The sequence below is a fragment of the Boleophthalmus pectinirostris genome, unplaced genomic scaffold (genome assembly GCF_026225935.1).
Source record: "Boleophthalmus pectinirostris isolate CB_2022bp ecotype Guang Dong unplaced genomic scaffold, ASM2622593v1 HiC_scaffold_11, whole genome shotgun sequence".
Classification (NCBI taxonomy): domain Eukaryota; kingdom Metazoa; phylum Chordata; class Actinopteri; order Gobiiformes; family Gobiidae; genus Boleophthalmus; species Boleophthalmus pectinirostris.
Genome location: NW_026570994.1, coordinates 3,153,079 through 3,174,130, shown reverse-complemented (window position 1 = coordinate 3,174,130; position 21,052 = coordinate 3,153,079). Strand labels below are relative to the sequence as shown.

General features: G+C 41.8%; 1 protein-coding gene across 3 annotated transcripts in view; it reads right to left on the bottom strand.

Annotated features, from left to right (window-relative positions):
* Positions 1 to 7,264: 7,264 nt before the first annotated feature.
* The window catches only part of LOC110162208 (aryl hydrocarbon receptor-like), a 50,369-nt gene continuing 36,581 nt past the window's right edge, over positions 7,265 to 21,052 (bottom strand). The window contains exons 3-12 of one of the 3 annotated variants that reach the window (XM_055166093.1): positions 19,398 to 19,513; positions 16,614 to 16,703; positions 15,193 to 15,295; positions 14,741 to 14,880; positions 10,731 to 10,933; positions 10,497 to 10,606; positions 10,284 to 10,425; positions 8,801 to 10,214; positions 7,603 to 7,708; positions 7,265 to 7,489 (exon numbers count right to left, since the gene is read on the bottom strand). In XM_055166093.1, the coding sequence (XP_055022068.1) occupies positions 7,625 to 7,708; positions 8,801 to 10,214; positions 10,284 to 10,425; positions 10,497 to 10,606; positions 10,731 to 10,933; positions 14,741 to 14,880; positions 15,193 to 15,295; positions 16,614 to 16,703; positions 19,398 to 19,513 (2,402 nt within the window). In that variant the 3' untranslated portion in view covers positions 7,265 to 7,489; positions 7,603 to 7,624. Of the gene's footprint in view, positions 7,709 to 8,800; positions 10,215 to 10,283; positions 10,426 to 10,496; positions 10,607 to 10,730; positions 10,934 to 14,740; positions 14,881 to 15,192; positions 15,296 to 16,613; positions 16,704 to 19,397; positions 19,514 to 21,052 lie in introns of all 3 variants that reach the window. The other 2 variants (XM_055166098.1, XM_020927073.2) reach the window with 2 other exon arrangements.

Below are 21,052 nucleotides of genomic sequence, written 5' to 3'. Positions count from 1 at the left end.
TTGGCCTGTGCTGTAAATAGTTACTCAAAACTTCTTAATTACTCATGAACTCACCATTTGCATGTTTACAAATGTATATTTAAGTTCACATTTGAGCATTTATTAATGATTAGTAAGCTATGAGAGAATGATTTACTAATAATACAATGCAATGATCATTCAGGCAGCTGTGATCTGTTTGTTAAAGGGATAGTTCAGGTTTTTTGACATGAATCTGTGTGTCATCCCTGTCAGCAGTGTGGTGCATCCACACTGACTTTACCTCCGAAAGCGTCCGGTGAGCCGAGAAACCTGACCGGTTTTGGTGCTGAGGAAAGTAGTACGGCAAGTTGTGTGGGGACTGTATACTAAAGCGTTTTTCTTCTCAAAACAATATGTGTTAAAAAGAGTGATACATTTGCACCACAAAACCTCCGTCCTCTAAAAAGTCAGACCTCATAATCACTTGGCGCTATTTTCTCTCCATGCGTATCACTGCGCACAGCCGCCAGGTGACAGCCGCGCACGGATCAATCATTTTCTTCAGTTGTTCGGCAGTGTTTACTTGTTCAGACCGGTGACCGCCACGACGCAAGAGAGCTAATGTCAGAGCTAGTGTGATAGGTATACAAGCTTGTATAAGATACATAACTATATATCTAAAAAAATGGTGCGAACTTGCAATTTTCTGGGCTGTAACAACAAAAATCTGTCTGAATCTCCGCACAAATTTCACTGTTTTCCTGTAACGGACGTATATTTGGGTTCAAAAAGATATCCCATTGACTCTGTGCTAAAATCAATTTCTTCATCATCGGTGTCGTAATCAGACATGTTGTTGCTAATATTCCGAGCAGTTAACAAAGTGAAACATGCGCGGCTGTCACCTGGCGGCAGCGCGCAGTGATACGTACAGAGAGAAAATAGCACCAAGTGATTATGAGGTCTGACTTTTTAGAGGATGGAGGTTTTGTGGTGCAAATGTATCACTCTTTTTAACACATATTGTTTTGAGAAGAAAAACGCTTTATTAGACTGTCCCCAGCCAACTTGCCGAACTACTTTCCTCAGCACCAAAACCGGCCAGGATCTCGACTCACCGGACGCTTTCAGGAGGTAAAGTCAGTGTGGATGCACCGCACTGCTGACGGGGATACCATACAGATTCATGTAAAAAAAAACTGAACTATCCCTTTAAGTTTTTCTGAGAGCTTTTCTGAAGTGAAGACTAATGATGCTTTATTAAGCATTTGCTTAAGGTTGGTCAAATTCCAGAGAAACAATAATGCATTATTAGTAAGTCATTCTCTCATGTCTTACTAATCATTAATAAATGTCCTTAAAATATACATTTACAAATGTACACACAAATGGTTAGTTCATTAGTAATTAAGTAAGAAATACTTATGAGTAACTATTTACAGCACAGGTGAATTAAGTGCAAGTTAAGTGCTAATTCAGGTAGTAATTAAGTAGTTACTAAGCGTGAATCATTATTAATTAAGTTATTATAATGTGTTACCAAAAATGTATTTTAAATGGTTTCCAGTGGTCCAAAGTTCTTCCTCACTTAACTTCTGCATTCGGAGCATCCTCATTATTCACCATGATGAGTTATAAGCACTTCCGTAAATTTCACACACCACAGACTAATGCTTTATAATTAGATGCAGACAGATACACACAGCTAACTTATGCATACAGACTATATACATCTGTACTGAGGCAAGACACTTTAAGTATAATATATCTGACTAAGTCCAAGTGCAGGTAAAGATCCAAACAAACTAGATCAAAAATATATGGACTGTTTAGACAGAACACGGTTATTTCATTGTATTCCCATAATTATAAACTAACATATAATAACTAATAATTATATATACTAATAACATGACCACATCACTCCTGTCCTGTACTCCTTGCACCGGCTCCCTGTCCAGTTCAGAATTCATTCAAAAATTTTGATGGCTGTTTTTTTGTTCCTACTTGTGTGAGATTTTGACCCCTCACCAACCCAGCAGAGCTCTACGATCTGCTGGGCAACATCTGCTGGAGGTCCCCCCGGTCCCGGTGCAAACGGTGGGGTGATCGTTCTTTTGCAGTGGCCGCTCCAAAACTCTGGAACTCTCTGCCCATTGAGTTACGGTCCATCCCTGACCTGCCTCTGTTCAAAAGCCAAACTTAAAACCTACTTATTTAGAATGGCTTTTAACACTTAGTGGCCAGTGTTGGGAAGGTGACTTTTAAAATGTATTCCCCTACAGATTACAGATTACATACACCAAAATGTAGTTTGTAATGGAATACATTAAGTTAGTTAAGGTGAGTAACGTAATCTGAATATTTAGGATTACTTGATATTGTCATGTTTTTTAAAACTACTTGAATGTATCAACCACATCCTGAAAATTCATGTTTGTTCTCTTCAAATTGGCCCTGGTTTAGTCCTTTTTTAGTCCTGGTTTAGTCCTGGTTTTAGTCCTGGTTTAGCCCAAAATGTGAAAACAGGAAAATACCCCCATGTAATCCACTTATTTCAACAAAGTAACTGTAATCCAATTACCACTCACTGAAACAGTAACTGTAACTGAATACAATTACTCATAATTTGTACTCTGATTATGTAACTCCAGTACATGTAATCTGTTACTCCCCTGTTAGTGGCCCTGTGACACTTTATTTTAATGGTGTAATGTGCTTTGTTGACCTGTTTGTATGATGTTTATAGTTTCTTATCTTGTTTTAATGTTGTACAGCACTTTGGTCGGCTTTGGTTGTTGGAAGGTGCTATAGAAATAAAGTTTGATTGATTGATTGATTTTGATAACTATAAAAAGGTGTCCATAGATTTAGCCCCTCAGTGATTTGATTTAAAAGTCGGAATAGTGTTATTCTTTAGTTGTGAATGTGCGTCACACCCCTGTGTTGTGGTGTGATGCAGTAACATCATGTACAAACCTATATTTCCAGTCTAATCAAGTGTATGTCAGTGTGTAGGTGTATAGATGTGTGTGTAGATGTGTGCATAGATGTGTGTATGATGTGTGTATATATGTGTGCATAGATGTGTGTGGATGTGCGGATGAGCGCGCCTCTCGTTCTGTATGTTCACATGTGGATGGAGCAGGATTATGGGTTAAATCCTCCTGCAGATTACCCGGCCTGGATCTCCACGCGCTGACTTCTGCTCTCCAGGCACAAACCTGCACCTGCAGCACATGCACATTAACTATACCACTGTATTTGTGGTAACGATGTATTCTAATTAACCAGCTCAGGACAAGCCAGGATAGAACTGGACTTCTTGATGACCTTGTACACAGCTCTCACAAACGTCACTCCATCAGGTCACGGTCCACAGCAGTCCTCTGTAGTCCAGCAGTTGGATGGTGTTGGGGGAGCTGGAGAAATCAGAGTTATCACAGCTCTGCCGGGCCTCTCCGGGTGGGACAGGGCCTGGTGTCCTGTCCAGAGCCTGAGGAATGTGGGACACAGAGGACAGAGAGACAGACACAGTGGTGGTGCATAGGTGAAGACATTTAATGAGACAGTTACATTAGGATACATGGGATCTCTTAACATGGGAACAGTAAGCGCTCCATAGAACTTATTACACTGGGCTAAATACAAGGATCACATCATATGTACAAAATGTGTGCGTAAATATGAGAGTCACATGACTACAGAGGCTTAGACATATATCAGAATAAGAGGCACTGCACGATACAAAGCACATACCCTCTGTGTGTTCAGGGTTTCTCTGGTTCTCCCCACAAATACTAATGCAGTATTACGCAGTACTACTGCAGTACTATGTCCTCTGCATTCTACTGTACACATGCATCTCTCAGAGGAATGTCAGGTTCCTGTTACGGTCTCTAAAGTCCATTCAGTACAAAAGCACCAGAGGAAAGTGACAGACGGTGGGTAAGTGCTCTGCTGATTAACAAATATCTACATTTACAAACATATTTGAGCCTGGTTCATTCAGAGAACCCTCCACCGGGGGCACAAGAGGTGGTCCTGTCCCTGTTTGCACCAACAAAACTGGACTCTTCTCTTAAAATCATTTGCAGTAAAGTGCTTACAGTTTGCATCAGTAGAGGTTATGCACTGACATCATTTTATCTGAAAAAAATCGGACAGAGTGGCACTGAGGCAGAACTATGAGCAGCACAACAGACTAAACGTGTTTCTTTTCATTGCCTAATTCGACTCGAAACTCTGTATCAGTGATAAATGTGTGCGTGCAGCGTCCCTGTGGTTTGACTGTTCACTGTTTTTTACTGTTTACTTGGTTTTCTTGTTGTAGAGATCTAAATATTCTGTGGCTTGTAGACGTTTATATTAGTTATTAGACTGCAGCGGCTCTTTGACATTTTAGATGCGTTTTGAGCTCTCACAGTAGAAAATCTCATTACTCACCACTGACACTCTATATAACTTTGCCACCCACTAATAAAGTTCCAAAGTTTGTGATGTCATCTGCGTAACTTCTACTGACACGTGTAAATGTCCAAGAGACTTTGGCTCAGAGCCAATCGAGAAAGAATCCACGCCTGGACCATTTTCACCGGACAGCCTCTCCGCACCACACACCTGCTCTCCCTCTCCGTCCGAAGAGCGTGTGAATGAACCAGGCCCACAAAGTCATCTAAAAGCTGCCTTCACAGGTCTGTTGTGAGAGCTGTGCATGGACGGATTGTACTGCGACTCCACTGCGCGCTCACCACAGAACCTTCGCCTAAAACAGAGCACCAAAACATTCGGCTCAATCTCCGTAGCAACCAAGCTCTTAGTGTTAGTGCCTGAGGATCTGCGGCGGTACGGTGGCGTGGCACTGCCCTCTGCTGGCTTTGGGCAAGTGCGTCTTTGGTTTGAAGTGCGTATGACAGGCTTTGACAGTTCTGTAATTTCTGCTTAAGTCGGTGATAATATCTGTTGTAAATATAAATGAAGTTTTACACCAATCAAGAAGCAATTTGTGAAGAAAAGTTGAAAAAAAAAAGTGGAAAGTTCTGAAACATATTAGAAACAAAATAAAAGCGTTTTCTTGTCAAATATATTTTCTTTTGGGTTCTTTTGGGACACGAAAGTTATGGAAATTCTCTAGTGTGATGTCACTTCCATTTCCACATTTTTTTTTATAAAAATCTGAAATAACTCAACTGTGTTTAAATAAAGTTGTCTAACCTGTCATAGGCACTTAGAGGTTCAAATATAAAAAAAATATAATCATGTGTTTAAGTGTTAATGCTTTGTTTTAAAGGCACAATATACATTTCCCTTTATGAACGATAACATCCATAGCTGAGTTGAGACAGCCTAAAGTTTTCTGTGCCCAGTGTCCCCCAGACCCAGAAGGCTGAGCTACAGACCTGTGAGGTCCTACAGAGCCCCTCAAGAGGGACTTGTGCGTGTTTCTCCACTCTCTCCCTTGGAGCCCAGAGGCATCAACACATTATAAATACTCAGCTTTTGAACCAAAATGTCTTTCATTTTCAGATTCAAAGAAAACAATGCTCAACCGTGTTGGAATTACTGAAATCCAATAGAACAAACAAACTTTGGGAATTTGGCACATTTTAGTTGTGGTCATGTTCTAATCATGTTTTTCCATGTAAAGCAATTCCAATAGGGTTAAGCTACGATATATTTACAGATGAGACATGAGACAATGAGTTGGTTACACTGATAGCAAACTGCTCTGATTGCGTTAGCACAGCTGTGTGGGTCCATGTACAGGTCCTGTATTATACAAATCAACATTGTGGAACTTAAAACCATGCTCTTTCCTCACACAAAACCATGAGGTGTGGGTTATGCTTTAAAATAAGGTTCATAAGTTAAATATTTTATGGCATTATTCAAATGTACTTTTACTTTTCATGTTTTAACGTTAAAGACAAAGAACAGTACTTTGCTTCACACTTGTTTCAGTTTTCCTCAGACAGTTACGGCACAGGTAGAAGTCCACAAGTGTCTAGTGCAGTTTGTAAGTCCATGATTCTGAGCATTTCTGCTGTCAAACTGGATTCATGAAAGCAGCATGCTTATGTCAGCATGCCTGGCCATGTTGCTTAAAGAGCTAGTTTTATTTTTTTCCATGGTTCATAACCGCTGCTGTTAAGAAGGTTTTATAAACACAGGCATCATTAAATGTTCTAAACACGTGATGCCAAAGAAGAAGAACTCAAGAGCATGTTTAATGGCCAAGAACAATACAGATAATGCATAATATGTCCTATATGTGTTTATAAGTATTTAAACATCGTATTACCATGTGTAAACTTATAACCAGCTGACTAATGAACCTTATTTCAAAGTGTTACTGCGTCATTTCTTTTACCATTTGACACCATCTGCTGGTAAACCAAAAGAGTCCATAACCTTTAGCAGGATCCATTTTCTAACCAACTTTGACAATAACAGCTACCATTTTAGCCCGATTTAAACTGGTGCCCTCTGCTGCAGTTTTGCACAAACTTCAGAGGACAGATCATTCCATGTGTTTATGTACATATGCGTTATTAGAAGTTTTAAGATATGAAAGAATACATAGTATAGAACCCTCAGTATTTGAGATATCGACTCTCAGGTATACGAGAGCTGCGAGTCTTTGGCTTCAAATCGTTTTAAGTTCTGCTGCAACAAAACATCCTCCATCCAGGGTTTAATCTCGTCTGAGGCACTCCTCAAATGTCTCTTAGCGTTTCACACTGTCCTCCAAAGTGTCCTCAGAAGTCCAGAAAAGTCCAGAGTGTAGGATCCTTCTCTGTGTTCCTCCTACTGAAACTAGGCCGAGCTTTGGTCTGAGTCTGGAGATCAAGTTTAAACAGTCTGTCCATTAGTCCAGAGAAGGTCTAACATCTGTTAGTCCAGAGAAGGTCTAACATCTGTTAGTCCAGAGGTCTAACGTCTGTTAGTCTAACGTCTGTTAGTCCACAGAAGGTCTAACGTCTGTTAGTCCAGAGAAGGTCTAACGTCTGTTAGTCCAGAGAAGGTCTAACGTCTGTTAGTCCACAGAAGGTCTAACGTCTGTTAGTCCAGAGAAGGTCTAACGTCTGTTAGTCCACAGAGGAGAGTCTCATGTCCTTTAGTCCAGAGGAGGGTCTAATGTCCTTTAATCCAGAGAAAGTCTAATGTCCTTTAGTCCAGAGGAGGGTCTCATGTCCTTTAGTCCAGAGGAGGGTCTCATGTCCTTTAGTCCAGAGGAGGGTCTCATGTCCTTTAGTCCAGAGGAGGGTCTAATGTCCTTTAGTCCAGAGAAAGTCTAATGTCCTTTAGTCCAGAGGAGGGTCTCATGTCCTTTAGTCCACAGAGGAGGGTCTCATGTCCTTTAGTCCAGAGGAGGGTCTCATGTCTTTTAGTCCAGAGGAGGGTCTCATGTCTTTTAGTCCACAGAGGAGGGTCTCATGTCCTTTAGTCCACAGAGGAGGGTCTCATGTCTTTTAGTCCACAGAGGAGGGTCTCATGTCCTTTAGTCCACAGAGGAGGGTCTCATGTCTTTTAGTCCAGAGGAGGGTCTCATGTCCTTTAGTCCACAGAGGAGGGTCTCATGTCCTTTAGTCCACAGAGGAGGGTCTCATGTCTTTTAGTCCACAGAGGAGGGTCTCATGTCTTTAGTCCACAGAGGACAGGTCTACTGGTTGTCCGAGCAGTATGTTCCTCCGTTGGGCACAGAGGGCAGAGGGAAGGTCCCGGTGCCCATGGCAGCACAGTTCATCTGGAACACAGGAGATAATCATGTATTGTACATTGAAGTATTTCTCTCGCTTCAATAATTCATCATCCATCTACTGGTGAAACAGCAACAACAACTGAAGAACTCCTAGAGATATTGTCTGTTGAGCTCTACTGTTTACTGTTTTGCTGTACTGCAAATCACACGTGTTATATGAACCCTCAGGCTTCCCGTTGTCACACATAACACTGACGACAAGGGCTAATGGTGGATTGTTGTTTGTCCAAATTTTGAAGTTTGTAGAATTGTTGTGTTTTTGAATAACATCAGTCACAGTCAGTTCTGAGACATCCTTTCCATTATAATAGGGCATTCAGATTTCACTGGAAAATGATTTATTTTAAAATATTTTAATGAAAATGAAAATCTTAACACACTTCTGTTTATGTGTGGTTTCATTTCAACCGTTTCACCCATCACTGGCACATGATTGAATGTGAGTTCTTACCAGTGATTATTTAGAGGCCTTGTAATTACTCTGGACATTCGCCTTTATTTTTAAATATATCTTTTACAAAAAAATTAAATTTACAAATTTCACTTGTTTTCTTAAAAGTTAAGCCTGTTATTATCGATGGGAAAGATGCCTCAGAACTGATTGTAAACTGGTATTACACAAAAACTCAACTTAGAATTTTGGCCAAACATAAACCTGCCAAACATAAAAATTGTCCCATCAGATAACTCGATTTGAGGGCCAGTTTTTACAGTACATGTAAGGGGTTAAAATCCTGAGAATTTGGCCCAGAAGACCCTGAAAAATCTTTATATCAGTGCTGTTGAAAAAACATTTATGTCCTTAGAGTCCTAAGTGTGAGTTTTTATTTTTATCATGAAAGGTATCTCAATTTTAAGACTAATTTTTATAGTACATGTGAAATCCACGTGGCATTTACAGGTTTTGACATTTTTTGTAAGGGCAGACTAAATCTTTGGATTAAACTGAAAACAGTATGAAAAATATGAATATGACAGATTTTATAGATGTTTTTTAAGTGTGTGACCACAGAACACACAAGAGTGTTTCTATGTGCTCTTTAAAATCACTTCAATCTAAAACCTCCATGGTGTTACCTTGGTCTGCTGGCCGAAGAGAAACGGCTGCACTGGTTGAAGCTGAGTGTCCATGCTGAAGGACAGTGGGGGATCAGGGACATCCTGGTGCTCCTGGTACAGGCAGGAGGGTCTGGAGGGTTCCGGGTGGTGCTCTGAGTTGAGGCGGACTCCGTTCACACAGGGCTTGGAGAACATGCAGCTGGAGGGCTGGCTCTTGTCCTGAAGGCCGTGGTTCATGTGGTGGTATCCGTTGGAGATGGAGTTGTGGTGGGGCTGTGCCTGGGGCCAGACTGGTCTGTGCTCGGGAGGGCACTGTACTGATGAGGCTAACACATGGGGGTTAGATCTTTGGTCTGAAATGCTGCTGAATGCTCCGGGCTCCATAGAGACAGTCTGTTTAGGCACAGTGTAGTTCCACTGAGGACATGAACCGTTGAAGCCCTGGTTTAGGGGAGTTTGTGTGTATGCACCACCCAGTTCAGGGTGGTGCAGGGGGGGAGGAAGAGTTGCCTGTCTGGGCTGGAGCTGCTCCGCTGAGGACTGGCTCATTCTGCTATTATCGTTCACACAAGGTTTCAGAAAGCCCTGGGGCTGAGCGCACTGCAGAGAGAAGCCTGGTTCCACCGCCCTGTGGTTGTTCTGGTTCTCTGCTCCAAAACTGTAGCACAGAGGCACTGCTCCCTTCAGAGCAGAGTTGTCCATGTGGCTCAGCCTGGGGGTGTCCTGCGGCGCCTCCGCCTGGGGCACGAGCTCTGTTTTGGGTAGGATGTCACTCAGACAGTCCAGCTGTAACTGCAGGTCCTGCAGCAGCTCCTGGTCAGGGCTTTGGGTGTGCAGGTCCAAAGTGGACATGCTCCTGGGGACGTCCCCCATATGATCCAGGAAGGTGAAGCAGCCCTCCTTCTGAAACTGCTCCTCCACAAAGGACAGGATGTCTCTACTGAGGGCAGTGTTGAGGTCGGTGCTGTTCATGTTCAGGGACATGAGGGTGCTCTCCCAGCTCCTCAGTTCCTCTGGCTCCACGCCCAGAGAGGCCACCAAGCTGCTGTCCCCCAGCAGCTGCTGCAGAGTGTCCATCATGTCCTGCATATTGGACTCTGTCTTCATGACGCTTGGTGCAGCGCTGGAGCCCTGGGGCCACAGGTCTCCAGGCACGCTCAGTGTGGCGTGGGTGTCACTGAAGGCCACGTCGTGCATGGAGCTGATGCTGGGTGGGCTGTGGGGGCAGTACAGGGACTGGTCCTGGCCCAGCATGCTGCCCAGGATGGAGCTGGGGGTCACAGTGTACTCTGTCTTCCTCTGTTTGGGCGCAGAGCATTGGTCTGGAGGTGCCACGCTGGGGGTCAGGTCATACAGCAGAGCGTCCCCTGTTGCACAGCTGAAGGGCAGCTGCAGCCGACGCAGGCGCAGGTGCTCCTCACCCTCTTCATTCCTGCAGCACACACAGAGGGTGAGAACATGCATGGGACTCAACATACTGGAGATATAACTCTACACGTACGTCAGGGCTTTCATCTTGGCGATGACGAAGTCAGGTTTGCCTCCTTTAAACACCAGCCTGGCATTTGACTGGACCCACATCCAGGAGTTGTTCTTGGTCAGAAGGCGGAAGATGGTGAAACCGGAGACGCCGGTCTTCATCACTGCACAGACAGAACATTGCAGGTAAGGATGGACCTAAACATGAGTGTGTGTGAGCAGAGCAGAAGCTTACTCCTCAAGTGCTGGTCTGCGCAGTACATCATGTCTGCTGCGTGGACAAAGTGGTACCCAGAGCCCGGTGCACACAGCTCCATCTCCGTGTAGCCCAGGATCACCTCCCCCCTGCACAAGAACACACACAGTACAGTGACCATTTCAAACTTGACTCAAAACACATTTTGAATGACTGTACGCTGTGGGCAAACAGTATGAGTGCAGAACATTACAGTAGGCAGGCGGTGGGTACCTGGCGTCGATGCCCAGAGGGGTGAAGTCCAGCTTGTGCTTGGTCTGGAACAGCAGGGTCTTAGTTCGGATCTCCAAGATGGATGGAGGCTGCAGGGGAGTGACCACAGCAAACAGGGCCAGCTGAGGGGGCTGCAGGGTCCCATCCTCTGCCCGCTGGTTCTGCCCATGCAGGTACTTCAGACGCCCTACAAAGTTCAGTGCCTGCAACAAGACTTAGTTTGTTATATTCAGGATACAGGCTTTGCCCAAAAACACTTCATCAGAACCAGAGCAGAACACAGTACGTCAAATCAAACTGAAGAAACAGTTTGAATTCTGACCTTTTGACTTTTGATTTTAACCTGAAAATGTTTGATATGTTGCTACTTTGCAGCAGCATCACAGGGTGTTCTACATGTATGTGTATGGCAAAATCAATTCAGCAGTTACCATGGACACATAAGCACACATAAGCAAACACTGACAACTCAAGAAAAAACATAAAAGGATTTAAACAGCATAGGAGCTTTTTTCTTGACTTTTTCACATGATCTTAAAATAGGGTGACCAGAATTTCAAAATAAAAAACTGTGACATCCCCGGGTTTTTTTTGTGTTATTTTTTTGTGGTTGGTAATAATAAAATTGTGAAACGAGTGCGTAACTAAGGAAAATTGTTATGCACAGACTGTTCATGACTAACATGTGAGTCAGTACAGTCACATTTTCTTTGTGTTTTGGTGTTTTTGAGCAGTTTTTTTTTTTTTTTTTCACAAAAAAAAATGACAATTTATGCCTCTCTTTACTGTTGGCAGGTCAGATTGGTGAAAAACAGGGACACTTTGGACATTTCTTGTACAAAAGTGGGACAAATCAGTGGTTTTGTATAAATCTGCTGGGACAGGGGACACAGGGCTCAAAACTGGGACTGTCCCGGGTAAATAGGGACGTCTGGTCACAGTAAATAAATAAATATATAAACTCCCATTCCAAGTTTTCAGTCTAGATGTAGAAATAATAGTTACACACCACTTCAGTGTTTTTTGTATGGGATTTTTTTGTTTTTTTTTGTTTTGTTTCAAATTGTCAATGAAAGTTTAAACGCAGCAGCCTTGTAATTATGATGACCAAAAAAAGAATCAAAATCTATCAACTGTAGATGTAGTGAGGCCAGATAAACATCAGTCAATGGGCGAGTTTCAGCTGACGTCATTGTTATTAAAAGCCTGCGTTGCATGCTGGGAAATATTACAAGAAATAAGAAATAAGAAACAGGATAGTGGTCAAACACAGTGCGTAACCTCGCGTATTTCTCCCCGATAATGGTAAATTCCTGCTGCATTATCAGGATGCACAAATAGAAGCACAGAAGAAGGAAAATGTCTTTTTCGTATTCTGAGTGAAAAGAACCACTAACGGTGAATTAAACGACTTTCAAACATCCGCAGAGCAAACGTAGAAGATCCTAACAAACCGTGGACTCCAACAAGTTCAACAACACATCGAGACTCTTGGAGGTTTTCATCTTTTCTGCTGTGAATGGCCCAGGAGTTTCCACCAAGTCATTGTGGATATCGCCGAAGTGAATATTTGTCCAGGTAGTTGGCGATTCTGACCAGAAATTTGGTTTGGTCCACCTTTTGTTGGGGTTGAAAAGGGTGATTTGGCTCCATCGATGCTTATGACCAATTTCTGGTCAAATGGTCTTGGGTCCTCTGCCGTTAGAGTGGATAAATAACCAGGATCAATACCCTTTACGTGCTTTCTCACTCCGTCCGTCATGTTGAATTAGTGTTTCTTGCCGCCGACCAAAACAATTCCCAGCATGCAACGCGCGCTTTTGTCAACAATGAAACTCGCCTATAGATACTGAGGCTCCTTCATTATCTATTGGCTGTTAGGTTGTCAATCAAACTCCCTAGTGTAACTGACTCGCAGGCGTGCGGGGATTACGAGGTTTATGCAACGGTTCTTAGAGGCTTTTTCAAACTGAAGCTTCCTCGCAGTTTGCACAAAGTTTGTTGCGATGGCGGACGAGAATCCACGACCAGTTCGCCGCAAAAGAAAGTCCATTTTTGAGGTCGCTGAAAGAAGAAGAGAAGGGGAAAAGGAGCAAAGCCAAACTGAGGTGATTCTTGGAGATTCCTTCCAGTGATTGCACAAGTGAAGCAGACGAAGGGTCTAAAAACTGACGCATCGGTCGCTAAATTACTTCTAGACAGGTCACTTCAACAGTAATTCTGAACGCGCACTGGCTGTAAAAAAGCGTGATTTCTAGAGTAAAGAGGCGGGAGGAGGTGTTTCTACTGAGGAGCTGTGGAGGAGGACGGTGGTGTCACACATGCACATGGACTGTCGCTGTACTTCTCTTCCCTTACAAAAATCCTCTGTACAACCTTTAATCTAATCCATCCACTCGCTGTTGTAAACTTCACCACTAGATGGAGTCCAAAAGCAGTTAAACCACACACGATGTTATCACTTGTGTAGTACTTATACTCTATTCATTTGCATTGTTGTACTGAAGTTAGGTTGACCAGATTTTCAAAATAAAACACTGGTACATCCCTAGATTGTGGTGCTTGGTAATAATAATTGTGAAACGAGCGCGTAACTAAGGAAAATTGTTACGCACTCGGCACAAATGTGAGTCAGTATAGTCATATTTTCTTTGTGTTTTGGTGATTTTTAAGCAGCTTTTTTGTATTTTACCTAAACAAATGACAGTTTATGGGATCAGATTGGTCAAAAATAGGGACATCTTGGACATTTGTTGTATAAAACTGAGACAAATCACTAGGAAAAAGGATACAGGGCTCAAAACTGGGACTGTCCCGGGTAAATACTTTTTACTTTTACTTCACCCTAATTCAAGTAAAAGTAAAAACTAGTTCTCTGAGTAATAACATTTGGTTTATAAATAATCTGTCTTGTAATTCATGAGATACTTCCAAATATATTAGTCAAGTACCAGTATAGAAGTAGTGAAGTATTACGAGTTTTGGAATAGCAATTTGCTCAAAATTAGGCGACTGTAAAAGCAGAGGTGTTACTGAAAATATGTGGTTTTGTATTTTTCTTTCCATTTTCAGACAATCTCAAAACTTTTTGGCAGTGTTTGCTGACGTGTGCATTAAGTCACCGTGACAACTGGTGAACATTCCACCATACACACACATACAGAACACCCACAGCGTGATGTCACTGCAGTTTCAATACTTGGTTTGGTGGAATAGTACCCGTGGTAAATATGTATCAGATATGTGTCAAAGTTGAACAAAAAACTTGAACAAAGTGCTGCTGAGTTCTAATTTACTCATGAAGAACTTTCATTTAAGAGATCATGATTTATTTTTTTTCTTTGTGAAATAATAAATGTTGTGTAAATTCTTTTTGACCAGGCTGGTTTAGAGCGTTGTTGCCACTAAGGTCACAGTTTATTCTAACATTCTTCTGATTGCTCCTCAGTTATAGAGTTGTTAAGTGTGATGTAATTTCCGGGTCCATCAGGTGGTATCTGAACATGGTACAATTTCCTCTTTTTTGTGAAAACATATCACATGTTAAAAACAGACTGCAGTTGTTTAAAGTTAAGAAGGTTATAGTGGAGATACACAGTGGTAATTATATGTTATGACAGATTATTTCCTACAATTTGTGGTTAAACACTTCTGAAAAGTAATTGTCTCTTGTTTGATAAATAAAACAAAGCTAAAAATCAGATGTTAAGTTTGTGGTTGGACATCACCTCAGTCCATGACGTCCTATTTTACTCATGGACACGTCCTCCTTCTCCTACAGAGAAACTCTTGTCTTATAAGGAAAACTATTTGTTTTCTGGTTAATAAAGATGTTACAGAACAGCAGTCATTATAAAATACCTGACTTAACTTGCCAGCTCTTTATCAAAATCCACACAGTTTAGTCTTGTACCCTGTTTCTAAGAACCCCTGCGGACCCCCTGAGAATCTCTGAGCCTGAGCCCAGGCTGAGACTGACTGAACCAAAGTCTTTAGTCACAGAGCCGTACCAGGAAGCCAGAGGAGTTGTCCAGGAGGCAGCGGAAGCGGCAACAGAAGTTACGCTCCAGGAAGGACGTGTTCTCCTGAGGAATGAGCTTCGGGTCATAGCTCACCAGGTTAGTGCTGACCTCAGCCGAGCTCTGGTCATCTGAGGGGACAGAGGGATCACCATGAGGACACTTGAAATGTAAAGTACAATATACAGAAATGTGTGACTGCAGAATGGACGAGATGGATGAGACAGGATCTGGTCCCTGTGCTGAACACCTGCATGCTTCATGTTAGGACTTTGTAATGTTCCCCAGTATGGCATTAAATGAACAGCATGTGTCCTTGTTACTGTTGTAAAAAGATGCTACAATCACAACTGAACCTGTGTGACAAGATTTGACGGGGAAAGTGCAGCTTTAATAAAGGTCATGTGTGTTTGTGGTGATACACTTGTGTGTGTGGGACTGACTTGAGGAGGTGTTGGGGTCCAGGGCGAAGTGCAGCTGTTGTCTGAAGAGCGCACGGTCCTCAGTGTGGATGAGTTCAAACACACTCTGGTGCACCACGTCCGACTGCACAACACACACACACACACACACACACACATGTTAGACTGTCATGCTTCTTGGGGACATCAGATAGACTCAGGTTCATTTACTTTACAAACTGAATATGAACTGTTTAGGCACCAGAGGTTTGGTCCTCAAACGTTTTGACATCTTAATTTCAAATGGCTATAAGTTAAAAGTGACATAAGAGACAGAGACTTTCTATAAATCAGAAAAAATATTAAGAATAACCCACAGTTTATGTAGGGATTAAATTGACCGATCTAATTGACATATTATGAAATCATATGGGGCGGCCATTTTAGATGATAACATTTTCATGAAATGTCACATTTTTTGTTTAAATGATAAACTGCAGAACTTCTTTCCCCCAAAATGCCCCCCACCTTGTGTGTGAACAGTGAACAAAACTGAACACTCGGATAAACAATACACAGGAAACAAACTGTGTAAATCATTACTGATAATAATACCCAATAATAATAATAACTATAATTAATTATAATTGTTTAGAACCGGTTTAGACCTGCTTTAGATCTGGTTCAAACTTGGTTTAGTCCTGGTTTGGTGCTGGTTTAGACCTGGTTCAGACCTGGTTTAGACCTGGTTTAGACCTGGTTTAGACCTGGTTTAGTCCTGGTTTAGACCTGGTTTAGACCTGGTTTAGTCCTGGTTTAGACCTGGTTTAGTCCTAGTTTAGTGCTGGTTTAGACCTGGTTTAGTCCTGGTTTAGACCTGGTTTAGTCCTGGATTAGACCTGGTTTAGACCTGGTTCCTGGTTCAGACCTGGTTTAGACCTGGTTCAGACCTGGTTCAGACCTGGTTTAGACCTGGTTTAGACCTGGTTCAGACCTGGTTTAGACCTGGTTTAGTCCTGGATTAGACCTGGTTTAGACCTGGTTCAGACCTGGTTTAGACCTGATTCAGTCCTGGTTCAGTCCTGGAGTCGGGGATGTAGGATTACATGTCTTCCATGTCGTGGAGAGAAGCTTGAATGTAATTTCACACTCTATTTGACAAAATCAGTTTTATTCAGACCCAGTTCATGTATCTTGCCTCAGTACAGATATTTTATATGAAATATAAATGGAAGAGTGCTGCTCAAATAAAGCCCTCTCTGAGGGGCTTGCACTGAAATAAGGTTGGGGATAAGTTTGTTGCAATTTCAAATCATATAATTTAGGAGGAAATGATCAAAATCTGCCCTATATATCAGCTCAAAAATATTTTATCGGCCGTCAGCTGCACTGGCTTGTAAACTGGAACGTTTCAGGTGGATTGCGTCAGATGCCCTCCCATGTCTGTTCTCCTTGGTGCTTACCTGATGGAACCCCAGGAAGTCCTGTATGGTGGGCGAGGTGTAGAAGATGTATCCCTCCGCCGTCACCACCAGCACGAAGCCGTTCAGCGCCTGAGAACACAAGAGCACCGAGTTAAATAAAGAACATATCTCTAATGTTTAATGTATATATTCATCAGAAAATATGAACAGGCTGGAAATTATGTTGGCCTATGGAGATGCTATTGCTCTGCTTGGAATATTCCACAGTATGGCATTAAACTTATCTGTTTTGCACTTACTCAAATACAAGTCTTTTATTACTTCAAATCGCATAAAGCAGGAATTCTCACTGTGACCTGGTTCACCTTTCCGCAGATCTGACTTGGTCTAATGACATCACCTGCTGAGCTCCATAGAGATACAAGTTTAATGTCATACTGTGGAACATTCTTGGCAAAGCTCTAACATCTCCATGGAGACAAAATGAGAAATAAGTGAGTGATTTAGCTAAAGATAAGGTTGAAGTTGTACAGTTGTAGGGAGTATTATCTGTTATATAAAGGGAAAAATGTAGGGAGTATTATCTGTTAGATAAGGGTGAGTTGTTGTACAGTTGTAGGGAGTATTATCCATTACATAAGGCCATGTTGTACAGTTGTAGGGAGTATTATTTGTTACATAAGGGTGAGTTGTTGTACAGTTGTAGGGAGTATTATCTGTTACATAAGGGTGAGTTGTTGTACAGTTGTAGGGAGTATTATCTGTTACATAAGGCCAGTTGTTGTACAGTTGTAGGGAGTATTATTTGTTACATAAGGGTGAGTTGTTGTACAGTTGTAGGGAGTATTATCCGTTACATAAGGGACAGGTGTAGGGAGCATTATCTGTTACAATAGGGGTGAGCTGTTGTACAGTTGTAGGGAGTATTATCTGTCCCTCTACAGTCGGTTGCAGTGGGACTTTTTTTTTCTGCATAAATAGTCGGGTTTTTTTTAGTTTTCGCATGAAGTTCCTCTGCAGATATAGTCTCTTGAGTGCAGTCTGGATCAGATACCAAAATACTCAGAGCAGAGTCGAGAGTTTTCGTCACGTTTCAGTCGACCAAACGATCGGCCGCACGTCTTCAGTCCAACAAGAATGTCTTTCGTGGCAGTCAGTCTCGCAGATTTCACAAGGCCACATAGCTGAGCAGAGGTGTGGTGAATGAAAAGTGAAAGTGACACATGACAGGTTCAACTGCTCACTTCACTAGTGTGGCTAAAGGTGCATTGTGTAACTTTTCTGGCAGAGGCTCAGTCAAATGCTTTTCTCCATTGCTTTGTCTGGAATATTCCACAGTACGGCATTAAACCTTTCTATGTGCATGGAGATCAAACCAGAGTGAGCTGCAGGTCAGATCTGTTTAGAGGCAAATCCACTCACAAAATGTCTGTTTTTCTAAGTATTTTTAAAACCACCTGTAGTTGAATAAATGTAAAGTAGAGCTGTTTAATGTCACACTGTGGAACATTACAGGCATATCATAGAAACAAGCAGGTTATTTGGCTTTTTGCTACAAGTCCTACTTTCGTAATTTTGATCATGTTTAAAAGTTGATTTCCTGGTTGGACACAGGCAGCAGATATGACATATGTAGAGATAAATCTAGAACTTTTACTTAGCAACTATAATGTAAACAAAGGTAAAGCACCTTGTTGAAGCACCTTTATTTTCTTCAATGTTTAAACTGTCAGAAAAAAGCCTTTCTTGGGTGTAAATGGTCTGTTGATGATGTAAGTAATTCACTTCGTAGAAACCATCCGACCTCGCAGCATTAGGATTCGTTCGCTCGACAGTAGGTGGGTACTTTTTTAATTTAACCAATCGCTGCTATTTGGTCGTGACGTATGTAATGCTCTGCTAACGGATGTAACTGGTATATTAAGCTTTTCCCAAATCCCACAGGAAAAAAGGGCAATAACGTCTTTCCCCTTGATGAAATTCACCAAACATTCTCTTTATTCCGGCTTTAAATCCTCGACCTTGGGAATCGTTGCCAACACAGAATGTATGACTCTTCGATGACTGGCTGGACTCGCACTTCTGGGATTTTTGCAAACCATCTAGTGTATTTTGATTCCTGATCTAGTCTCTGGAGAGAAATTAAATTGAGCGGAGGCACTAGGTGGCACCAGCCTGGATAATAAATAGTGGGATTCTGTTTTAGAACTCAACCCTATTTCCTGTATGTCAGCTTTTCTCACTCTAAATTTTATGCCAGCTACTACTAAAATCATTTTGAAAGGGCTTATATGACACTATTTTCATTTGGATCATTTGAGTGCTGAATTTGCCAAACTTTGAAGTTATAATAATTGTTTTAGCCTCATTGAAACTTTCTCTAACAGATATTACAGACTTTCTATTGACAATCTCAACAGTACAAAAAGTCAAACTAAAATATTCAAAAATTAAAGCAACACTATATGTGCATTCTAAAGGATTGAACGGCAAAATAGTTCAATTAAGGTGAGAAAAAGCAGTTAGCCTTGAACTACCTCTACATTACATCACAAAGTAGAACAGAGCATCTTGAGCTTTGGAGAGTTGGACAGAGTTACTTAAACATGTGTGAATGAAAGAAAACACAACTCCAGGTCTGTTTTTGAGGAGGAAACAACATTATAATATGACTAAAACTTTGCATGAGTCAATTTCTCTTACTATAGGATCTTTAATATTGATCATATCTTAAGTAAGAGTAAAAAATAAAACACACAAACGTGTCTCATGCACTTTAAAATATTTCATGGTTTGAGCTTGTTGGTGAGGACTGGTGTGTACCTGTAGCAGCAGGTCTCCCTCGCTGAAGCTCACCCCGTCGATGGAGGAGACCTGGGGCTGAGCAGAGGTGAGGGCCGGGGTCACACTCGCCGCTGTGGGGCCCTTCTTCAGAGTAGCTGCGGGGGCACAACATCAGAACATGGATGAACATCATGTCCAACATTTACATGGAACAGAACTAAAGCAGGGAACATGAACTCAAACATTACACAATAAGCAATAGAAAAAAAAGAAAAAAAAGAAATATCACAGTTGAAATAAAGAGATCCATTTGTATAAAAGTTATCAACTTAAAACTCAACAAAAAGCCTCAATCGCCTCAACAAGACAATTTAAATAGTTGGCATTGTTAGCTGGGTAAGTGTGCGCAGTAAGATGGATTCTCACGGTATTTGTGAGTTCACAAACTCACATGAATCCATGTTGGCATGCCCCCGCTGGTGCGATCGGGACCACCCGCTGGTTGGCGCACCAGTCACAGAGCAGCAGTGAGGTTTGGGCGGAAGCCAGAGGCAAAGCGCCCAAACGAACCAAAACAAACATGGTGACGCTGACAGACGTACTTCAGCCTATTTTAGTGAAAATACAGACTGTTTGCTTTGTGAAAAACATGCAGAAGGAAAGTGCTTTGTGCATTTGTGGACAGGAGAGATGTGCTTTTCTCTCAACTGGATGTACTTGTTCCATTGTTGTGATGCTTTGGAGCATTTGTTTGAATGTTTCAGAGTCTATGGAACGTCTGAATCACTTTGAGTCAGAGTCATGAGCCAGGTTCACTGATATATCCAACACAGCACAGCCTTATGATGGACATATAGATACGGCACATACATACACGTACACACACTCACAGTAACATCACACACATACTTATTATGAAGATGAAGATAACACTACTTGTGGCACATTTCTATGCCACTCAGTGTTTCCATGCACTTCAGGAGAGCTAGAGAAGTGTCCTCGTGCAATTTAAATTCATTTATCTAAATACACCAGGAAGTACACAGTTCCTAACATTATATTTAAAAAATTCATGCGTCTTCTTTTTATAACAGGAACTTTAGTAACCAACCAGTAGCCATTTAGTAACAGTTCCTAACATGTCTGAAAGTCTAATTCTCAATGCAAATTAAATGTTGTTTATTTATTTCTACCAACAGTGCGCTTACATAAATGACACTTCCTTCCTGAGCTGCAAAGTGCTAATCGGAAATTACTAGAAGCACCTGAATGTCTCTTGAGTTCCGGTGACCTGATGTAGACTGGGACAGAGTGGTCGGACAGGTTTTGGGACACAGACTATTTGAATTTGTCTGGTGCACTCGGAGTACTGTGTGCATGTAAGCAGAGTGAGTGTGTACTGTGTGTGTGTGTGTGTGTAGTGTGTGTGTGCGTATGTGTGTGTTGAGGGAAATCCCTGCTCTGAATGGGGCCTCTGTTCCCCATGTGAGTGCGTTTGTGTGAATGGGTATTTATCACACTATGGGGACTCAAATCTGTACACTAGTGTTGCCACGATACAAACATTTCAGACTCGATACTGAGGAATGTACTCGATACCGATTCTGATCCCACGATGATCATAAAAAACACTCTTTATTTAAAGGATAGAATGTCATTTTCAACATTAAATCATAATACAGGGCGTCTCAAAG